The sequence below is a fragment of the Plecotus auritus genome (genome assembly GCF_963455305.1).
Source record: "Plecotus auritus genome assembly, chromosome: X".
Lineage (NCBI taxonomy): Eukaryota > Metazoa > Chordata > Mammalia > Chiroptera > Vespertilionidae > Plecotus > Plecotus auritus.
The window spans coordinates 48,882,501-48,897,050 of record NC_137784.1 but is presented as its reverse complement, the minus strand read 5'-3'; the positions used below and the strand labels follow the sequence as shown (position 1 = coordinate 48,897,050).

The following is a 14,550-nucleotide window of genomic DNA, read 5'->3' as shown; positions in this document are numbered from 1 at the left end:
CTTTCTCCCTGGTGAGCATTGTTACAGATACTTAAGAGTCTTTATAAACAGAATAAACTCTTCTTATTTAAGTTCAGAGCCAGGAAGTTGCCCAACATGGGCTCCAATGAAGGATTTCAACATGATGGTTACATGGCTCTCTTGTACAGTGTCCTTAGAAATCTTTGAATGGCTCCAGAACCTGTCTTATGTTTGTGGTCTTCCATGCTCCTTAGTCTTAGCATCTTCACAGGACTTCGTTGCAGTGACCAAGATGAGCTTTACCTCTTGAAGGCTTAATTAATGCCCATGCTTCTTGGAGCTGAAATGAAGTAGCTGAGTGCCAAAGGTGATAGATCTGGCTTAGCAACCCTGGAAGAGCCTAAAATGTTGGAAAGTCCAAATATTACCCCAATGCTTGAATCCCTTGTTTTATATCTAGCCTCTGCTTGCACACATCCAGTGAAAGATAAACCCAATAAAAGATATTTACACTGAGTGGCCAGATTATTATGATCTCTGAATGCATAATAATCTGGCCACTCAGTGTACTTCTCTTAAGCACCTCATTTATTTGATATCAAAGATACTATGAATCGTGCACCTGATCAGTTTTCCTCTTTGCACTGGCTGATAGAAAGCTCAGGACCAATAGGTTGTTGATCTCCAGCAAAAGTCTAGAAGACTTTTGGTACTCATTTGAGATACAAATACACTGAGTGGCCATATTATTATGCGTTCAGAGATCATAATAATCTGGCCACTCAGTGTAATAACACAATTAACTTTGGACTAGAAATAAAATGAGTTGGGTTTAGGTATCAACTCTGCCACTAACTTGCTGTGTGATCTTTGGTAAGTCCATTCATATTACTGGACCTGTTTCTTTATCAGTAAAATGGTAGTGGAGAGATATCTTTGTTTTAGTTTTTGTTGCTTTAACTGCTGTAACAAATGGTAATTAAAAACTGAGTGGATAAAAAAGCTGTGGTACAGCTACACAATGGAATACCGCTTAGCCATAAAAAAGAAGGAAAGCTTATCCTTTGAGACAGCATGGTTAGACCTGGAGAGTATTATCCTAAATAAAATAAGCCAATCAGAGAAAGACAAGTACCATATGATTTCACTCATATGTAGAGTCTAATGAACAAAATAAACTAATAAACAAAATAGAAACAGACTCATAGATACAGGGAATAGACTGACCACTGTCAAAGGAGAGGGAGTTAAGGGGTTAGGTGAAAAAGGTGACGGGATTAAACAAAGAAAAACAAACTCATAGGCACAGACAACAGTATGGTGATTACCAAAGGGAAAGAGGGGTGGCAGGAGGTAGAAGACAGTAAAGGGAGATAAATCGTGATGGAAGGAGAGCTGATTTGGGGTAGTGAACATATAATACAATATACAGATGATGTATTATGGGATTATACAGTTAAAACTTAAATTTTATTAACCACTGTCACCCCCAATAAATTCTATAAAAAAATTAAAAAGTGGTTACAATAATCAAAAAAACTTAGCGGCTTAAAGGACAAGAAATTTATCTTTTTCTTATGAAACATTCAGTGCAGGGATTCCATATTGGAGAGGGAGGAAGAAGTTTGCTCAACATAGTTATTCAAGGACCCACTCTGCAGTTGTAGCCTACCAGAAAGCAAAAACTTGATGGGACTTTTTTATGGTTCAGGCCTGGAAGTGGTGTGTATAACTTGTACCCACATTCTATTGGTCAGAATTCAGTCACATGATCATGCTAAACTGCTAAAGAGGCTGAGAAATGTACAACTGTGTGGTGGCTAGTTAGGTTTCATCATAGAGTTGATCTTTAAGCCCCGCCCCAGCTCTGAAGTTCTGGGTGTATTTATAATTAGACTCTTAGTTCTCACATTGCCCTGCTATAGGTACTTTGAAAATCACCTAATCTCTCTGGCCACTAGGGAGTGGCTGGCTTGCAGTGCAGGCCAATGCAATGCTCCCTGTGTAAGGTCAGGAAAGAAGACTTGAAATACCAGTCATACCACCAGGTACCATTTTAAGCTAAGGTATCTTTGTACTTGTTTTTTCTGCAGCATGGGTAGGAGCCCTCTCAATGGGCATGATCTTCTTCTGTTCTCCCATTGTGAGTATATTTACTGATCGTTTGGGCTGCCGAATCACAGCAACTGCAGGGGCTGCCATCGCTTTCATTGGCCTCCATACCAGCTCTTTCACCAGGTAAGATTAGGAGTTGCTGGACAATTGCCCAAGCCTAAGGGTTGGCTTCTCTCTAGACTTCAATTAGGGACACTTTTCTCATTGCAGACTATCCTATGGTCCTTTCCATGTTGGGTCCTTATTGTCCAATAGGACTCATCTAGGTAGGGTCCCTTGTGCCCACTGATAGGGAATATCCCCAAAGAGGACCCAAGAGTTCAAAAGTGGTGGGAGTAGTCTAAGTTTGGGAGTTCATACAGGTGGGCCCATGTCTGGTTTTGGACACTGAATGACTATGGAACAATTGATGAGTACCATTCCTCTCTCTGGGCCTCAATTTCTATATCTGTAACATGAGAGGATTAGACCAGATGGTGTTTTCATGTCTCTTCCAGCTCTTCCATTTTATTCTTCTTCAGTGTAACACACATCTCATGACCTCATCAGTCTTCTTGTGAATGAGCTTTTAGAGAAAGCTCACGTGGACACCTACCATTATAGGATTCCTGAGGGAATCATATACTGAAAAGTAGGTCAGTTGAGCCCAAGACTGTTTAGCATTTCTGGCCCCTTTCAAGATATTTTGGCTGCAAATGCATAGACAGTTTGGGACAGATAAGATTCATGTCTTGGGCATAAAAATGAATATTTAGCAGCATCCCCCACTGAGGTACAAACCCAGCACCCAGCTACCCAGCTAGGCCGAAGTTAGAGTAAAATTCTGGTTCCACTGGTTCCATTGGAAGAACTTAGTAGTGTCAGTCAAGGAGCAAGCTACAGGTTCTTTTTCTATTTCCTTTCTACCAGCCCTGCAGAAGCATATCTGTAGTTGAGAGGAGAAGTGAAAACCCTCCACCACAGACTGAGAAATATGGGATTCCTAAAGAATTTCATCAACTTTCTGCCAAAGCCACTTTGGAAGTTATGGTACCTCCTACTTGCAATCTGCTGAGCTTGTGTAGGAAGATGCTGTCCTAAAGATACAGTTAACTTAAAGATTTGCTTTCTGAGCTTGGCTCCCCAGAGTAGGATCATGGTTATGTTCTCTAGGCCTAGGGTTCCACTCACATCAAAGAATGATAATCCTGTTCTGCCACAATTGGGCCCTTTGAGGATGAGCCAGCTTAATGACTTAAGCATTTCTGGCTGTCCAGCCTACCCTGCAGCAGAGCTTGGATCTGTCCTGCAATGGTTTCTTAGCTCCATCCCATCTAGTTCAGACAGAGGGGAAAATCATGTCCTACCTGGAACCTGCTCATACCTCCCAGAGAGGCAGCTCCAAGCCCTTTTGGAACCGCTCTAGTGGTTGGCCTCATTTGCCCTCAACAAGCTGGTGTCTGGCTCCTGGTGAGGAAGAGCTGAGGCCTCAGAAGCAGCTCCAGTCTCAGCACTACACAACAGAGGCCTCTTTTTTAAGGCTGAGCATAGCAAAGTGTAAACAAATTAGCAACATACGGATCCCATTTCTCTTCCAATTCACATAAGCTGTTACAGAAGGGGAAGGAGCTCAGATGTGTTTTCTTCTGGCACTCTTCTTTAGGCACATTGGAGTAGGCATTCTGTTCTCCAGCCCCTAAGCCCCTCCCCCAAGTCCTTTGCCTTTTCTGTAAGAACATCTTCATAGCCAAGAAATATTCTGAATGGCTTCATATCCAGTGGAAAAATGGTTCTGTTTGTGGCTAGGGCTCCAAGTCATTCTTCCTGTTGTCTGAATTAGGGCTCTGAGTTCTTTTGGATGGTGTGAGGTGGAAAGGAATGTAGGCAGGGCTGTGGAGGACTTGGCAAGCTTATTTAGGGCCTCCTGCCTTGGGCACAGCTAGAAATAGATCTATTACATAGCATTCTGGACTGAACCTCATGCTTTGCCCCCATTGTCCTTCACTCTGAAGGTCTAACTCCTGTCCCTTAGACAAGACCCCTGGCCCAGACCATCCCAATGAGTCCCTAGAATCTCATGGAAGCAGGACTGAAGGAATACGACAAAAGAGAAGCAGTTGGCTTAGCTATGTATTCCAAGTGGAGGCAACCCTTTTGAAATCAAAGCCCTTGTTCATATCTGGTGAATGCAAACAGATGGAAAGCATTGGTAATAATAGCTGTGGTTGGAATCATGCATGCTAACACCACATCATCTCTACAACATAGGCACAGTCCTTTAGTATAAGGATTGACATCCATGGGGAGGAACTGCCTGACCATGGAGAATACCATATTAGGTAATTAAATTGTCAATAAAAACTATTGTACAATATGTGGAGGTTAAAAAAACTGACAGGATTCCTCACTAGGTTGTGCCAATATTTGGGGAGACGGGGGTGCAGATAGCTGGCCAAGCTAAACTTCACATGGCCTTTTCCCTGCTGACAGAGGCTTATGACCATCACAGGGCTTAAGAATTTTAAGTCAGAACGTGTCTTACTTTGTGAGACCCATAACTTTTTTGAGGCTCCATTTCCCATCAAGCAGCCAGGCTACTCTGGGAAGCTAATCCATACTATGTCTAGAAACAGGAGCCAGGCTCTGAAAATTAAAGGGACTTTTTTACCTCAGGATCTCCATGCAGATCATCTAGGGCCTGGAGTAAAGGGTCTTGGGATATTCAGACTTTGGGCATGGTTGGGGATGGGCTGTCTCTCAGGAGGCCACCAGCTATTCTCTGTAATATTAAGGGCTCTGAGCATGGAGAAAGACACTGAAGAGTCCTATGGAGGGTCTCAACCTTCCAGGATCTTGGGTACTTACAGACCTTTGTTGTTACTTTGGATAAAGCTTTGGCTACCAGCCTACCACGCTGTCTAGGTGAGCAGTAGGTAAAACTGTTTTAAGTCACTGACATTCCTTGTAGCCCCATCATCCAGCCTTTGCATAGGCTGGTTCTGACTTTGTTTTGAACAATCATCTTTGATTGGGTGCTATGACTGAAAATAGAATCACACAGACCTGGAGTCAAGTCCAAGCTTTTCTGACCCCATTATGCTACTTTGGGTAAATTACTTTACTTCTCTGAATGTCTGTCTCCCCACCTGCAAAATGAGGACCAGAAAGTCCTGTCCTTTGTCTGTTCTGAGGGTCAGTGTTAAGTGGGGTTGTGGGTTAATGGTGGGGGCATGCAGGTGTCAGGAGGGTGAAGGTGGATTTGCTGGTCAGGCTACTGAGGATAGCTCTTGGTGTTTCTCCCACAGCTCACTAAGCCTGCGTTACTTCACCTATGGGATTCTCTTTGGTTGTGGCTGTTCCTTCGCCTTTCAGCCATCTCTCGTCATCCTGGGCCACTACTTCCAACGTCGCCTGGGTCTGGCCAATGGTGTAGTGTCTGCTGGGAGTAGCATCTTCTCCATATCCTTCCCCCTTCTCATCAAAATGCTGGGGGCTAAGATAAAGCTTGCCCAAACCTTCCAGGTGCTGAGTACCTTCATGTTTATTCTTACACTGCTTTCCCTCACCTACCGGCCCCTCCTGCCCAGCTCTCAAGACACCCCAAGCAAGAGAGGTGTCCACACCCTGTGCCAATGCTTTCTGGCTCAACTCAGGAAGTACTTCAACATGAGAGTGTTCCGCCAACGTACCTACCGCATCTGGGCCTTTGGGATTGCTGCTGCTGCCCTTGGCTACTTCGTTCCCTATGTACACCTGGTGAGGAATACCAGGGTGGACCCGCCCTATTTTGTCCCAAGAATCTGCCCTTAACCTGCCTGAAGTGCAGAGGGTAGGGGTGAAGGACATTGAAAGGGAAGAACTGAGACCTTTGGGGAAAAAAGACAAACAGTAGTTGGAGAGACTCAGAGTGGAAAAGAGGGTTGAGGGAAGATCTCAATGGGAAAATGGGGGAATTCCTTAGGGGAAGGTCCATGCCTGTGGTTTCTCCCACAGATAAGTTGAGATAGATTTTCAGGAAAAGATAAGCATCACTAGAATTCAGGAGACTGGCCCAGATGACTCAAGGATAGGATTTTCTAAAAGTGTGTTCTATGGAATGCTGGTCTTTGTGGTCAAATAATTTTGTTAAGGAATAACATATATGAGATCTCTTCAGCTTTGTATTTTATAGCAATCTTTTAAGGGCACCAAAAATACCAGCAGTAAATAAATCCTTCAGCTTTGTTTAACCAGCATCCACCCAACTTATATGTCAGAGAACTGTCACTTGTAGCCCAGTTATCTTCCATAGACCTCATGTTTCTTAAAACACACTTTTAGAAGTGTTACTTGAAAGTTGGTGGATCTTTCTCCCCTGGTGACCTACTGTTTACCCGGTCTGTCAGTTCTGAGTCAGGGAATGGGGAGGTTGTAGAAGAACCACTGATTTTCTCAGTTGTTAAGGCTGTATTCTGTCCTTCTAGGACTTGGAGATACCCACTCCCCTCAGCTATTGTTCAAAAAGCCCAGAATCTAGAGAGCCAGGGGATATGAAGTCTTTTAAGCTCTTAGAAGCAGCCAAGGAATTTGCTCCAGAGCTGGGGCTAGAAGGAAGTTCTTGCCATGGTCCAGACAAGTAAGCAGTTGAGGGTTCTGGATATGCCAACAGTTAATCAGTCAGCTCCTCTTCTTTCTCCTGTCCTGGGGGGTCTGTGATATGCTTTTCAGATGAAGTATGTGGAAGAGGAGTTCTTGGAAATCAAGCAGACCTGGGTGCTTTTGGTGTGTATTGGAGCTACCTCAGGCCTCGGGCGCCTTGTATCAGGCCGTGTCAGTGACTCCATTCCTGGACTTAAGAAGATCTACTTGCAGGTGAGTGTGGCCACCCTATCCATTATGGGGAATAACACTTTGCCACAGATATTAGGCTATCCCTACACTCTCTTGGAGAATCTTGGGCATCTGTGTCTCTCTCCTCTAGGCTCTAGGCCCAATATCTCTCTCCTCTAGGTTAGGCACAGGCCTATCACCTCTTATACTTCCAGAGATACTTGGCACCAAGCCCTAGCTGTGAAATGTCATCCCTCTTTTTTTATTTATTGATTGACTTTTAGAGAGAGAGGAAAAGAGATAGAGAGATTTGTTATTCCACTTATTTATTCATTGGTTGATTCTTATATGTGCCCTGACTGGGGATTGAACCCGCGACCTTGGTGTATCAGGACGATGCTGTAACCAACTGAGCTACCCAGCCAGGGCCTAAATGCCATCCTCTTGATTGACACACAAAAAAAGTACCAGACTAGGCTAGATCACTCCCCTTCTCCAAGCCTCACTTTCTTCATTTGTGCAATGAGAATAATTATTGTTTTTCCTATCTCACCTCACAGGTGAGGATTTAAAAAAAATCTAGGTGTGACCCAGCTTTGAGAAGTCAAAAAAATGTTACAGTCATGCAAATTTTTAATCCTTCTGACAGTGACACAAATAGCCCCATATTGTGGCATGTAGCCTCATGGATGTTCAAGAGGCCACATTCTGTGCGAACTGGGCTCTGGTCTGGTTGGAATACAGACTACTGCTCAAGCTGTCTATCTTTGTCTATAGCAATATTGCCTTTATGATGTAGTTCATGCTTTTTGATCCTGTAGCTGGGTTTACTAGAAGGTGCCTAAGTGTGAAACCTTGTGGAGGGGTGATGGCAATCCCAAAACACATGTTATCACCATCAGGAAGTGGTCGAGTTCTGACTCTCCTGAGGAAGCCCTAAAATCATTTTCAAAGGGCCCTAATTACATTCACAGCAGGGATTTCTTTGTCTTCTGACATACCCAAGTCTTTTCCTAAATACCATTAGATGTCCTGGACAAGGTTTCCTGTTGTATTTAACTCTGTGTTATGTTTGCCAGAACTGGTTAATATGCTTTGTCAGAGCTAGGGGTGCCTTATGATTCATCCAGTCCAATCTCTCATACTGGTGGAGAAACTGAGGAAAAGACTTAGACAGTAGTGGCAGAGCTGAACTCCTATGTTATGCCCTTTTCATATTCCACTTTAAGTGATGGAAGGCAAAATCAAGTCCCAGAGTTGATAAAAAACTTGACCAAGGTCAAACCAAAAGCCTATAATTAAGATAAGCCAGTTATGAAATTTTGAATTCCTGTGCAAATATCAGCAAGTGACTTACCTGGGTATATTTTTACATGTTACTATGTGTGGCTTTTCCAGCCTCTTCTACATGACACCCCTGCATGTCTTTCCTATAAGTATCAGCAGCTCCAAGGTGCCAAAGGTTAGTGAAAATCAGGGTAAACTAGCACTGGGCCTAGACTTTACCTTGATGAGAGGCAGTAAATAGCCTTGCCTAGCCAATATAGCTCAGTTGTCACCACAGTCCCTAGGAGAGAGGTAGGGTCTGAGCAGCTTTTGCTTTCTATTGTGCAGATGGAGTTCCAATGGAGGCAGAGGCATTAGATAGTCAGAAGCAGAACTAGGCTTAGGGCCAGTGCTTCTGCTGACCACTTCCTCTATCTTCCCACCTCTCTCTCTCTCCCTTTCCACTCTTACTTGACCCACCTTATCACTTAGAGCAGTGGTTCTCAACCTTTCTAATGCCTCAACCCTTTAATACAGTTCCTCATGTTGTGGTGACCCCCAACCATAAAATTATTTTTGTTGCTACTTCATAACTGTAATTTTGCTACTGTTATGAATCGTAGTGTAAATATCTGTGTTTTCCGATGGTCTTAGGCGACCCTGCTAGCGGTTCTCAACATGAACCGCTGCTGTAGAGCCTAAGACCATCGGAAAACACAGATATTTACACTATGATTCATAACAGTAGCAAAATTACAGTTATGAAGTAGCAACAAAAATAATTTTATGGTTGGGGGTCACCACAACATGAGGAACTGTATTAAAGGGTTGTGGCATTAGAAAGGTTGAGAACTACTGACTTAGAGTAATATCAAACAATTTTAGAGCATTGTAGCTGAAACAATCAACTCCCCCATTTCATAAATGAGGCCCGGAGAGGGTAAGTGACTTGTCCAAACTCATCCTGCTGTTGTCTCAGGTTAAGAGCACAAGACAATATATAAACTTCTTTCTCTTGAGTTACTCAAGATACTCCATCACAGGATTTTGCTCCCCTTCTTTCTACCTGGGTACTGGACTGGGAGAGGAAAGGAGTGTATACATAGCTTCAAGTGTTCTGAAGTGCCATCCACTAGACCTTGTGGTTCCTACTTTTGGAGAAGACTGGTACATGTGTCTGGTGTCAAGTCCCTGGACAGTCTATTGGAAAGCAAATGCTGACAACCTGAAGATCAGCCTCACTTTGAGCCAATTGTTGGGGGCTGATTCTCAGTTCCAATATTTTTAATTTCCAAACCTTGTTTGGCAGTGCCTTATTGAGGATGTTAAGAGGCAGCTAGATATAATAGATAGTAATTAAAGGAGAATAAAATCAGTTAATTGGGTCCTTTGTGTTATATAATGGTACTTACTCTTAATTGCCAACCATTATGGCTTGTATATTGATAGGTAGGTCTAGTTTTATCTTACAGTTGTTCATGAATCTACTAGAGAAGAAGCTGGGTTTCTTATTCCTAGATTCTGCCTAAATATTTCAAAAACAGTCTGGGAAAAGTTCTAAAGTCCCCCAACCAAGAGATTTCCTCAGGTGGCATGGCCAGTACATTTCTTATCCTCTCTAAAAACCAACTGATGAACCTAGCAACCATATTGACAGCAACAACATAGACTTGCAGTTAAATAGGAGCTCTCTTAAAAACTTTGAATATTTTAATGTAGGACTTAGAAAGGGCATAAGTAACTATTTAGTCCAACTGCTCTCTCTGTTGACACCCTGCTGCCCCATTTTATAAATGGTAGGAATGAAGCTATGAAAAAGGTGTGATTTGCTATGTGGTCTTAACTGGCAAGCATAACATGACCGATCTCAGGCCCTTGCTCCTCTAGGTCATCTCCTTCCTGCTCTTGGGCCTGATGTCCATGATGATTCCCCTGTGCAGGGGCTTCGGAGGCCTCATCGTTGTCTGCCTCTTCCTGGGCCTTTGCGATGGCTTCTTCATCACCATCATGGCCCCCATTGCATTTGAACTGGTGGGCCCAATGCAGGCCTCGCAGGCCATTGGCTACCTCCTGGGCATGATGGCCCTGCCAATGATTGCTGGGCCCCCCATTGCAGGTGAGGCTGATATTACAAGGAGGGTATGAATGGGGGAGGCCTGTCTTCCCTGGGTCCTCGCTTTCCTGAATACTTCTACTTAAAGTACCCCTTCCTCTTAGTCTCTGTTTTAGCAGCCTTGTCAGAGTGCATGAAACCCCATACCACTATTGGTGAAAGAGACTAAGTACAGTATATGTGCATTAATTCATTTTGGGTAATAAGCTTTTCATGGTTGTATATCTGTTTCAGTGGAGTTATATTGTAGATAGCATGCATGTTTCCAAGAGGGTAGAGAGAGAAATGGGTTTGGCCTTCTTGACCATTCTATTGATCTAGTATCCTCCTTTTTCTTCACAGGCAAGTAATTATTTGCAAGGTAGCTAGGCAGGAAGAAAAGAGAAGGTGGGCCCTGTTTTTATCAAGACTTAAAGACACCCCTCTCCTTCTCTACTGACTTCTGAACTGAGCCTATAGAAGATATTTGATTAAGGTAGCATCCCAGGACTGGGCTAGTGAGGGTCACTTCCAGAAAGTAGCAAGCAAAGTATTGGCTTTCTATCTTTCATAACTCCCAGTTTCTCCACTCTCTAAGAATGGCATTGTTGGTACCTAAGGAAACATAGGAAACAAGGAAAACCAATGGAAAAAGAACTTTATTTCCTTTCTTTCAGATTTATGGAAAACATTAATTAATGGGCTAGTTTTTCCTAGGCTGGCCAACTGGGCTAACTCAAAAAATATTCCTTGAATACAAATTCTGTGCAAGATATCTTAAGGTCACTGGTCATGCTGTGTAACAGTGGCAAAACTTCCACTCAGGCCTTTGTGCCACAACCATACTGCCCACTGGGCGAGGGAAGCCTCTACCCAGCCCCTGATCCCAGTAGTGTTTCTGGGCTCATTCCTCCTATGTGGTGGCTCACATTAGCTTCTGAAGGTGAGCAGAAGAGGCCCTAGCATCCCATGCCAAACACATCCATAGTATTCATAACTTAGAGGAACCCAGAGGGACCAATCATATATGCAACTTGAAGGAAGGATACACATAGAGTTTCCTCTTTGGGCAAAAGGAAACTTAAGAGAAAGGACAAATAGGAACTTGGCTGACTTGTTCCACAAGGACACTCTAGCCCAAGTTGGGGATGGGAGGTTATATCACTGTAAATCAAGACAAGGCTTGACCATATTCTGTGGAGTTCTTTTAAATTAGCTTTCCTCTTTTAAATTAACTCCATACCTAGGAGTGACTAGAAGTTAGCTGTAGCTTCATGAAAGTTACATATGGAGAACTTTAAGATACGTTTCATTAGCTTCTTTCATAATGAGCCTTAGTCTCAAGGACCTGCAGCTCCAGTACCTAAGAGGAGTCACCTGCTTTTGTAATAGAGGTTAATTTCTTACAAGTAGAAGTATCCCTTGGGTCAAGGTAGTTCAGGTCAAAATTCTCTGGATAGGTATCGTGATGGCGTCTAGAAGAGATAGAGAACACCTTTGGGCAGTAGGGCAAAGCTGATCTTGATTTTTCTCTCTTAACTGTTTCAGGCCTCCTCCGAAACTGTTTTGGGGACTACCATGTGGCCTTCTACTTTGCTGGTGTGCCCCCAATAATTGGAGCTGTAATCCTCTTCTTTGTCCCTCTGATGCATCAAAGGATGTTCAAGGAAGAGCAAAGGGATTCCAGCAAGGACAAGATGTTGGCCCCTGACCCAGACCCCAGTAGGGAGCTGCTGCCAGGCTCCCCCACCCCTGAGGAACCAATCTAATGCCTCTTCCTTGTGATTGTGTGCTCCTCTCCAACCCCTTTCCTTCACCCCACCCTGCTCAGCATTTACATTTTTGCCACCAGCACACTTGTTCCCAAACCGCTGCACACGGCATTTCAGCCACCTGACCATCCCTTTGGAGCTAAAGCTCCAGGTGTTCCAAACTCATTAATCAAATTCTCTTCATGAATGCCTTTAAATTTGCCAGGGTTCTTCTCTTTCAATGATCTAGGAAAGCTTGGGATTATCCCCTGGATTTTGGAACCTCTCCCTATATCTTCTAACACTTGGGGAATGGGGAGCATGGGACCTCTTGGCCCAAGCCTGTTAGTCATCCACTAGAAGCAACTGTAAAAGGTGCTATTGTATCCCCAGGAGCCTGGTGGGAAGACCCAAACCTCTGTGTGCTGAGGAGCTTCTTGCCATCTGACCTTAGAAGCTGCTGGTGAAAGGGACTGGAGGAAGGGCAGAGAGTAAAATGGAACAATGAGCCTTATTTAGCCTCAGAGTCTATGACTTCCCAAGAACTGTGGGTGCTGTTAGTTTATAAGTGTGTCTCCCCATCATCTGGTTGGTTAACAGTCTGATTCCTTCTTCCCTTTCTCCTTCTTTCCCCTATATTTCCTCCTCCTTTTTCTTTCTTCTCTATTTCTTTTTATGACTGTCATAGACACACAGGTGCTTAAAGAAAGGAGGGACCCAGAGCTTGAGCCAATCAGCCTTACCTTGGTCTAGCTCCTCCCTAATAGTAGCATCAGTCACACTCATCACAGGCTGAGCCACAACTCACCTTTTGGGTCAAGCTGCTATAATCATAGACTGGAAGAATATCACATATTAATAGGGAAGGGGCCTTAAACAACATCACTGATTTTTATAGATTTCCCAGGCCAATGCTTAACCTGCAGGCCCTCCCAAGCTCCCCATCCTTGTATCTGTCAAAATGTGAAGCAATCTCTTTCCTCTCAGCAGTCAGAGGAGGACTGATGACAGGGAGATGGCACAGTATGGGGAGAGGCAACTTAACCTCCTGAAGTACCAACTCTTCTATCATTATTCATGACAGGTCTATATTTCCACCTGGGCTAGGCCAGGGAAGGGACTGTTTTAGGAAAAATCCAGTTCCTAACCTGGATCCCCAAAAGGTAGAGGCAGCAGCTACACAAAGGGTTGGACAGTTTCCTTTAATAAATTGAAACCTTGCTAGCCCTTACCAACCAATGTGTCCCTCATGCTGTGCATACTGGGCCACTCTGATTAGTGGGCATTAAAGTTGCTAGGAAAGGTAGACTCTGGACTACCTTCACCCCTCTAAAATAGGTGCCAGTTGATTCCCTATACCCAGACTCTGGGCAACAATTTTGCTGAGGAGCATTCACAACTCACCTCATTAGGAGCTCAACCTTTCTCCTCACTCAGCCTCTTTGCATCCCTTTCTCCCTATTCTGGGCCTTGGTCTGTTGTATTCCTATTACCTAAATATTTTCTCATCTTCTTTCGAGGCATCTTTGACTGTCACTTGGAGCTAATAGTAACTTGCCACCTCAAGCCAGGGCCAGGAGGATGAGATTGCTGTTTGGGGACTCCAAAGAAGACAGTGACACCTACCCATGAGTTTTTACGTTACAAATAGGCAGCTGGGGCATTGTTGGTTTCTGATGGCCTCAATGAAGGCTAAAGTCTTGATCCCCTTCCACTGGTCCCAGTTCAGCTCTTATCAATTACTCAAAGGAAAACACACTGGGTTCTTGGCTCTGTGGGTGGAAAGGGGCTTAATTACTATCCTATCAGTTCAAACAGCAGTGGAACAGGAGGAGCCTTGTAATTCCCAGGAGAGACCATTGAAAATGTTGGATCAACAAAGTCCATGCTTCCATTCCTCCTGCCCCTCCCAACACCAAATCACTTGTGGGAAGTTCTACAAGGCCTCCTTTGTTGCACCTGGTGTGACTAGCTCTTAAAAATCTGGCTACCATTCACTTCTCTCCAGATGAAGGAAAGTCATTCACAGGTCCAAAATCTACCTTATCAGGTGTCACATAACATGGTAGGGTGTCAATTCTTCCACACATGTGCACGTGCAGGTGTGGGCTTGTGTGCTTATGGAGAGAATGTTGGTTGGTGAAAGCAGCATAGTATTAATGTTTAGGGTAGGATGAATCCGTAGTCAAGTCTAGGAGAATGGACAAAATTTGGGAGCTTGAGACCTGGAACATTAAATCCTCAAAAGGTTTGGAACAAAATAAACAACTAAAAATCTAACTTTGGTATGTAAGTTGCCTATAAGGGTGAAATGGTTTTAAGGTGGCTAACAGCAGGAAGTTTGGTTTCAGAACTGAAATCTCATTTCAAATCAAATTTATGCCAGGGTCTATACTCTCTGTGAGATCCATAGGGGTTTGAAGTAGGGTGGACTGTTCAGGATTGGATCTTTAAGGGAGCTCTGAAGTGGAAAAGTGGTTACTTCACAAAATGAAAACATGGTGAGTGGCTGAGTTGGAGTAGAGGCCCTGCCAAAGCCACCACCTTCTTATAAATATGCAATGTTGAAAATTAGCA

At 43.8% G+C, this 14,550-nt stretch overlaps 1 protein-coding gene across 3 annotated transcripts in view; it reads left to right on the top strand.

The window, feature by feature from the left end:
* The window catches only part of SLC16A2 (solute carrier family 16 member 2), a 189,491-nt gene extending 175,264 nt beyond the window's left edge, over positions 1-14,227 (top strand). Inside the window, exons 2-6 of one of the 3 annotated variants that reach the window (XM_080652632.1) lie at positions 2,055-2,199; positions 5,361-5,811; positions 6,763-6,906; positions 10,018-10,246; positions 11,771-14,227. In XM_080652632.1, coding sequence (XP_080508758.1) covers positions 2,055-2,199; positions 5,361-5,811; positions 6,763-6,906; positions 10,018-10,246; positions 11,771-11,991 — 1,190 coding nt within the window. In that variant the 3' untranslated portion in view covers positions 11,992-14,227. Of the gene's footprint in view, positions 1-2,054; positions 2,200-5,360; positions 5,812-6,762; positions 6,907-10,017; positions 10,247-10,585; positions 10,619-11,770 lie in introns of those variants that run through there. The other 2 variants (XM_080652631.1, XM_080652630.1) reach the window with 2 other exon arrangements.
* Positions 14,228-14,550: the final 323 nt, after the last annotated feature.